Here is an 8216-nt window from a genome sequence, read left to right as displayed (position 1 = left end):
GCAGGAGACTGACTTTCCTTGAAGTTTACGCCTCAGATACCGCCATCACGCAAAGTGTGCGTGGCAAATGTGGCGTATGATATTTTGGGGTTCTGCTTGCTGAATCATCCTTGCTTTCCTGTGGGAAAACCCTCGTTGCTGTGGGGCACAGTTTTGAGGCTAGCATGGCATTGAAGCCTTCTGCACTATTGTTCAGGAGGGATATTGATTCATCTATAGTTTTCTTTTAGTGTTTTTGTCTGGCATTGGTATAAAAACAATGCTGGCCTCATAAAATGAACTTAGAAGTATACCTTCCTTCCATTTCTGAAAGGTTTTGTAAATTGGTGCTAGGTGAATAGGACTCCATTGTCCAAGGATCAAGGTATTCTATAAATATCAAATATTCACTTGCCAGTGCCAGTCTGGTCCAGGTCTTTTCTTTATGAAAAGGTAACTATTGTTCCTTCCCCCTTTTAGCTAGGGTCTTACTATGTAGCTCTGACTGTCCTGCAACTCACTATGTAGACCAGGTTGGCTTCAACTTTCAGAGATCAGCCTGCCTTTCCCTCCCAACTTCTGGTATCAAAGGTGTGCGCCAAAACACTTGACTATTATTTCCTATAAACCTGGAAATAGACACAGGGAATTAAGTAATTTACCCAAAATCACACAGCTGGTAAGTAGGAAAGCTGTGGTTTTCCACAAGAGCTGATGCTGTTGCATTGAGCAGGTTACTCTTTCCTCTCCTGGTCCCGTGACTATGGTGACTAATGTCTGCTAATATTCTCTGAGGTGAAGAATCATAACTGACCCTAACTGGCTATAGGGTATAGTGATTTGGTAGCTGGGTTCTGGGGAAGCTTCCAGAATTGGAGGACCTCTGAATGAACAGTATGGGGGTGCAGAGGTTGGCTGGTTATGAGGCTCAGGAGGGCTTCTCCTGCAGCTATTCTTCATTATTGTTTACTAAGAAGAGCCTGTGTCTTCAGTCATCTGGGAGGTGATCCTGGGAAGCACCACTGATGGTGGGCCGTAGAGCTGGGAAGACGAGAGTGAGCTGGACTCCAGAGCTTCAGCAGTTTATGAAGTATACGTCAGAGTAACCACATGCATTGCTGATCTATATTTGTTTCTTGAGAGCTGCTGGGTAAAGACAGTTGGTTGGGGTAACTTCTCAGCACCTTGGTATTGGGTGTGGGATAGGCCCTTGACACAGAGATTTAAAACCCTGGTATATTAATTATTTTTGTAGCATTGTAACCAAATACCCCATAAAAACATACTAAGTGAGGAAGATTTTATTTTGGGTTAGTGTTTCAGAGGGTTCAGTCCATTTTGTCCATCTCTATTGATTCTGTGCCCACAGTGAGGGGGGAATGTCACAGTAATGGGACAGAGGCAGCTCACCTTATAGCAGACAGAAAGCAGAGAAAGAGTCTCTCTCTCTCTCTCTCTCTCTCTCTCTCTCTCTCTCTGTGTGTGTGTGTGTGTGTGTGTGTGTGTGTTTATGTAAGTGTGTGTGCGTGTGTAGAATGCCACCTTCAGCCGCGTGCCCAGGTAACACACTCTAGCCAGGTCTACCTCCTGAATCTCTAGAAATATCACCACCAGCTTGGGAACCTGTGGGAGACACTTGAAATTCAAACCATAACACTCAGGGATGTGGGAAGCCCCTACAGGCAGTATCACAACAGACGATTTACCCTAGGCTCTTATACATGGACAGACTGAAATTAATCCCCTTGAGATAGTGTGAAGAGTAGACCCTCAGTCTCATAGGATCTCTCACCTTCTGCCCTGGGCCTCAGCTAGCTTAGCTGTAGAAGTTTGGACATCCAGGGAGAATCTTAGCAAAGCCTGCCTGGGTCCTTGAAGAGAATGGATGTGATAGGTGACTGCTCCCGTGAAGGCAAGGGGAGTGCTCCTGTGAAAGCAAGGCTTGACCACAACTCCTGGGACTCTCCTGGAGACAGTGGTTCTATTCTCTGAACAGCAAGGGGCTTTAGCCTACAGTCACTGGCAGGGATAGATATGTGAAAACCTTGGAACTTGGTCTTTATCTCATGGTGTTTCTCTGCCAAGATGGTTACAATAGGCAATGTGTCCATCCCTCACTTGGAGAAACCTCCTGGGGCAGGTCAGAGGGTAGAAGCCTGCCTGGGAAACTGTCTTTATGCTGTTAACACGTGGAAGAACAGTCTAGTCTCAAGGTAATTTTAATCTTCAGAGTTGAGGAAAGATGGAACACTTCTATGTGACACCTGAGCTTCCACAGCAAGCGGACACTTGCTTTTTTTCTGTTGCTTCTTTTACTTGATCAGACTTCCCTCTGCCACACTCTTAGGCCTGGAATATACAGCAACAAGTCAGGTCAGGCTGTGAAGGTCTACACTGATCAGACATGTCTCTGTTGTATCCCTTAGCCAAGTGCAAGGTTGTTATCACCTTCAATCAAGGACTCCGGGGAGGGCGTGTGGTGGAGCTGAAGAAAATAGTGGATGAAGCTGTGAAGAACTGCCCAACAGTCCAGCATGTGCTGGTGGCTCACAGGACGGACACCAGGGTTCACATGGGGAATCTGGACATCCCCCTCGAGCAGGTGGGTTTACCTCATCTGGTGTACAGGGTGAGGAGAGATTACTAGTAGATCACCTAGGTCTGAGAATTGTTAGGCTCTCAGTTGGGATTTCTTAGAGGGTCCCCTCCTTCCACATACTCCCCATATGCCTTCCTTTCTCTGCTCCACCAGGGGAGTAGAGCCCAGAGTTTTAAATATGTTAAGTAGGAGCACAAACATCAGGCTGCACCACCAGCCTCACTTCATCTTTTTATGTCCAGGGCCTTAGTGCAAGGGAGAGGCTAGATGACTTGACCTCGTGATGTGCTTCTATCCCTTCCAGGAGATGGCCAAGGAGGCCCCTGTGTGTACGCCTGAAAGCATGAGCAGTGAAGACATGCTCTTCATGCTCTACACCTCTGGGAGCACCGGGACACCCAAGGGACTCGTTCATACACAGGCAGGGTATCTACTGTATGCTGCCATGACGCACAAGGTAGGAGCCCAGGGGAAAAGGGTGAAGGATGCCTCCTGATAGGCCTCTGGCAGATTCTGGGTAGGGCAAGGAAAAACCGCAGTGATGGCTAGAATTTCTGCAGCCACAGGCTTGTGGTGCAGACATTTGCTTGTAGCATGCTCACGAGTAGGCTGCTATGAATTATGGTATGTGTAAAAGAAAGAAGAGCTGGGACGCAGCGGCTGAGCCTGCTGTGGCCCAGCAGCTCCTCTGCTCTGTTCTGACTCCCGACTCCTTCTTCTGGAGGTGTGGGGATGGAACTCTTTCTGGCTCCCTTTCATTTCTGACTTCATAGGTTCCTTACATATATATCTTACAACTGCATTATAAAAAGAAAGAATATAAACAGCAGAAACTTATCAGGGCTGGGGTGGTAAAACACATGCTTACTATGTAGAAGTCCCTGGCTTCCATCTCTTAGATTGCAGAAAAACAAACAAATCCAAGCCTGTTGCAGGATATTTGATCACACTGTGAAGCCCACGATTGTGTTGTGTACTGGAAAAGCCTGTTTCAGCCCTTAGCACACACCTTTAATTCCTCTGACTGGAATAGAGACGTGACCTTAGTAAACATCTTTAATCCCAAACAATGAAGGTAAAACTAGTTTGTGGAAGGAAGGACCATATTTGAAAATAATGTCTAATTGAGTATCAAAGCGACAAATCAGAGAAAGATTTGACAGAATTGGATATGCCCAATTTTCCTCTCTCTCACAAGGAGAGAGAGGAAAAAGGCTACTTAAGAGAGAGCAGTGGGGCTGGAAAGATGGCTCAGTGGGTAAGAGCACTGACTGTTCTTCCAGAGGTTCTGAGTTCAAATCCCAGCAACCACATGTGGCTCACAACCATCTGTAATGAGATCTGACGCCCTCTGATGCCCTCTTCTAGTGTATGTCTGAAGACAGCTGTAGTGTACTCATATAAAGAGAGAGAGAGAGAGAGCAGCGCAGAGGAGAGGAGAGGAGAGGAGAGGAGAGGAGAGGAGAGGAGAGGAGAGGAGAGGAGAGGAGAGGAGAGGAGAGGAGAGGAGAAGCAGGCAGTTTTGCCAGGACAGTTATATAGACAGGTTGCAGAGAGAACAAACTGGATACAGGTGAGGATGGAACAAGCCAGAGAATGAGAAGGAGCCAGGAGATTAACTTTGACATATTGTCAAAGTTAGTTTGAGGCCAAGCAGAACAATTTAGGAGAACCTTAGAGAAGCCAGACTGAATCAGTCAGCTTGGAGAGGAGTTTGAGCCAGAAGAGCTGAGTTGACCAGCCAGCCAGAGTTCAGAAAGAACTAGAAAAAAGTGAGCTTATTCAGCAGCAAGTCTCACTGGCTGAAAACATTCTAGGCCTAGATAAGATTGTACAGAGGCTAGAAGCTTCCAGGACTAGATTAGCAGATGGAGGCAGTAAGTCTTCGATGATGGCAATCATCCAGGCACGTAAAAATTACATTTTCACAAGCCAGATCCTGTCTCGGCACAAAGATGAATACATTCACTATTATATATTAAATATGCGCCAGGCTGTGGTGGCGCACACCTTTAATCCCAGCCCTTGGGAGGCAGAGGCAGGCAGATTTCTGAGTTCGAGGCCAGCCTGGTCTACAGAGTGAGTTCCAGGACAGCCAGGGCTACACCCTGTCTCGAAAAAAAGAAAAAAAAAAAAGTATGCATTTTCTTCCACTCAGAAGGTCATAGTTCATCCTTTCTGATTTTTAGTTTTTTGTTTGGTTGAGTTTTTTTTTTTTAGTTTGTTTTTGTTTTATTTAATGTTTTTCATATAATATAGTTTGATTATATTTTTTCCTTCCCCAACTTCTCTCATATCTTACCTATCTCCCAAACAAACCAACTTTATGTTCTCTCTTTTTAACAAAAGCTGAAAACAAAACTGAGAAACACACACACACACACCCCACAAACACAAAAATCAATACAAACAAGTGTAAGAACAATAAGACAAAAATGCAAAAACAAAATGAAAAATCCACAAAAATACTACTGACTCCTTATTGTACTTATCAACTATGCCTAGGCGTAGGTTCTACTCTGGAGTAGGATTGATATACCCACTTATATATACTCCAAGGGATAAAACTGCTTTTCCCTTTGCCAGTGGGTGTCAATTACAGATAACTTCTTTGTTAGGGGTGAGGTACCCTGTGGTGTTTTGAATGGGAATGGTACCCATAGAATCATGTGTTTGAATACTTGAATACTTAGTATATAGAGAGTGGTGCTATTAGGAGGTGTGGTCTTGTTGAAGTAGGTATGGCTCTGTTGGAGGAAGTGTGCCACTGTAGGGGGGCAGGTTTTGAGGTCTCAGAAGCTCAAACCAGTCTCTTCCGGCTGCCTACTGATCTAGATGCAGAACTCCCAGCTACTTTTCTAGCACCATGTCTACCTGCATGCCACCATGCTTCCTGCCATGATGATAATGGGCTAAACTCTTGAAATCTGAACTGTAAGCCAGCCCCAATTAAATGGTTTCTTTTGTAAGAGTTGTCATGGTTATGGTGTTTCTTCACAGTAATAAAACCCTGCCGAAGACAGACTCTCTGTGTACTTGCCCTCCCAGTGCTTGAACTCCGCCTGTCTAGAACCTGTGCAGGTCTTGTGCATGCTACCACAGTCTCTGTGAGTTCACCTGAGCATCAGTCTGGTATCCTGAGGACACTGTCTCCTTGGAGTCATCTATCCACTTCGGCTTCAGCTTTCTTAGAGCTGGGGTTATAGGCATGTGTCACCAACCCTGGCTTCCCACTGACCCCGAAAAGAAAAGAAAACAGTATTTGTGAGTCTCTAAAAACAATTAGTACTACTCATTTCAAAAGTAAAAGTACAATTAAAAACACTTTTTATAAAGAAATTTGATTCAGTGAATGGAAACTGCAGTGGGCCACCCTTGAGGCACATTAAATGACAGACCATGGGCTGACGAGATGGCTCAGCGGGTAAGAGCACTGACTGCTCTGCCGAAGGCCCTGAGTTCAAATCCCAGCAACCACATGGTGGCTCACAAACACTTATAATGAGATCTGATGCCCTCTTCTGGTGCATCTGAAGACAGCTACAGTGTACTCACGTGTAATAATAAATAAATCTTTAAAAAAATGACAGATCGTGCTTTTATTACAATACATACATATATATATATATATATATATATATATATATATATAAAGTGTTGATGGGTAGAAGGACCATAATTTCACATGCGTCCCTGGTTGCCTCAGAGAGTAGCTGACACATCGCAGGTAGGGCTGAGTTGCTAGGCTCCATTGGTGGGCTGGGTGTTCTATTCCTAATCAGCTATGACTAGTGGCAAGAGCAAAGGGAACTATGTGACCAGGAGACCTGGAAACCCAGGTGTCAGTGAGCAGGGCTTAGACATCATTCTGGCTAGTAGCAACTTTCCTTGGCTTGGTCTCTTCTATCATGAGGCCAGAGTTCCAGCCAGACTTCCAGAGAGAGCCTTGAGTCCTAGAAAAATCTTGGCTGGTGTCTTAATCACTGTTCTATTGCCATGAAGAGACACCACAACCAAGGCAACTTTTATAAAGGAAAACATTTAATTGGATGGTTGCTTAAATTTTCAGAGTACAGTCCATAATCACCATGGTGGCATGCAGGCAGATATCGTGCTGAGAAGTAGCTGAGAGTTCTTCATCCAGATCTGTAGTTGTGATTCTCATTCAAACCACCACATTCCACTCTCTGGTCCCTGTAGGCTTGTAGTCATATCACCAGACAGAATGTATTCAGTCCAACTCCAAAAGTCCCCTTAGTCTATCACAGTCTTAACTCTGTTTTAAAGACCAAAGTCTCTGAGACTCATGGCATTCTCTTAATTATAATCAAAATAAAAAAGCAGATGACATATTTTCTTGTTTTTTTTGTTTGTTTTCTTTTGTTTGTTTGTTTGTTTCAAGACAGGGTTTCTCTGTGTAGCCCTGGCTGTCCTGGAACTCACTCTGTAGACCAGGCTGGCCTCGAATTCAGAAATCCGCCTGCCTCTGCCTCCCAAGTGCTGGGACTAAAGGCGTGCGCCACCGCTGCCTGGCTGACATATTTCCAACATACAATAGCATAGAATATACATTACCATTTCAAAAGAGGGGGAAGGGAGGGCTGGTGAGATAGCTCAGTGTTTAAGAACACTGACTGCTCTTCCAGAGGTCCTGAGTTCAATTCCCAACCATCTGATGACTTTTCCTGGTGTGTCTGAAGATAGCTACAGTGTACTCATATAAATAAATAAATCTTTTTTAAAAAGAGAGGGGAAGGGAGTATAGTAAGGAAATACTGGATGAAAACAAAACGGAACCCCAGCAAGGCAAATTCCAAATTCTGCATCTCTGTCTGATGTCAAAGTGCTTTTCAGCTCTCCAACTCCTTTCAGCACTGATGACTGCAATACACTTCTCTCTCTTGGGCTGGTTCCACTCTTTGTTAGCAACTCTCTTTGGCAGAATTCCATGTCTGGCAACTCCAACATCTGGGGGGTGGGCTCTAACACAATCCAGGCTTCACTTTCACAGCTTCATGTAATGGCCTCTCTGGACCTCCATTCAGGGAACCCCCTGACATATCCCTGGCCTCAGAAGCTTTCCTTAGCTGGGGGCTGGTGGGGGGAGATTCCCCAATCCCTTTCTTGTATCCTTGACGCTAAGCCAGCATCATGTGGGTAGCTGAAGCTCCCAAATTCCGCTGTTCACTGAAGCTGGAACCTGGCCCCTTTTTTCAATTACATTTGTATCTGCTTTTTGTTGTCGATGGTTCCCTTTGCTGCTCAATTCCTTTTCATGAGTTGGAAGCTTATCTGGGTGGGGTCTTGTCCTGAGGTTACCACTCTATTTATTCCAGTTAGCACCGGGATTTTCTTTACAGTTTTTTATCTCCTTGAGCACAGGACCTGGCTTGAACATCACCTTTCCTGGTGCTTTTTTTTCTCCTCAAACTATGCGTTTCTAATTTCCCTTTGTTCAGCTTGCTCCTTTTTATTATACATCTATGTAAGAGTGATTAATAACCACATGACAGAGTCAATGCAAGGCAGTCTTGAAATCTCCTCAGCCAAAGCAACTCTTCGATTTTTTTATTAATTTTCTTTATTTACATGTAAATTTCTCCATTCCCAGTTTCCCCTCCAAAAAACAAAGAAACAA

The 8216-nt window shown here is 44.6% G+C and overlaps 1 protein-coding gene across 1 annotated transcript in view; it reads left to right on the top strand.

The window, feature by feature from the left end:
- Acss1 (acyl-CoA synthetase short chain family member 1) overlaps nt 1-8216 on the top strand; it is a 52548-nt gene that overhangs the window by 29399 nt on the left and 14933 nt on the right. The window contains exons 4-5 of the mRNA XM_031372200.1: nt 2406-2581; nt 2883-3035. Coding sequence (XP_031228060.1) covers nt 2406-2581; nt 2883-3035 — 329 coding nt within the window. The remainder of the gene's footprint in view (nt 1-2405; nt 2582-2882; nt 3036-8216) is intronic.

This window comes from Mastomys coucha, unplaced genomic scaffold (genome assembly GCF_008632895.1).
Source record: "Mastomys coucha isolate ucsf_1 unplaced genomic scaffold, UCSF_Mcou_1 pScaffold15, whole genome shotgun sequence".
NCBI classification, from domain to species: Eukaryota; Metazoa; Chordata; class Mammalia; order Rodentia; family Muridae; genus Mastomys; species Mastomys coucha.
Note: the sequence above shows the minus strand (reverse complement) of the source record. Positions and strands in the feature narration are given on the sequence as shown.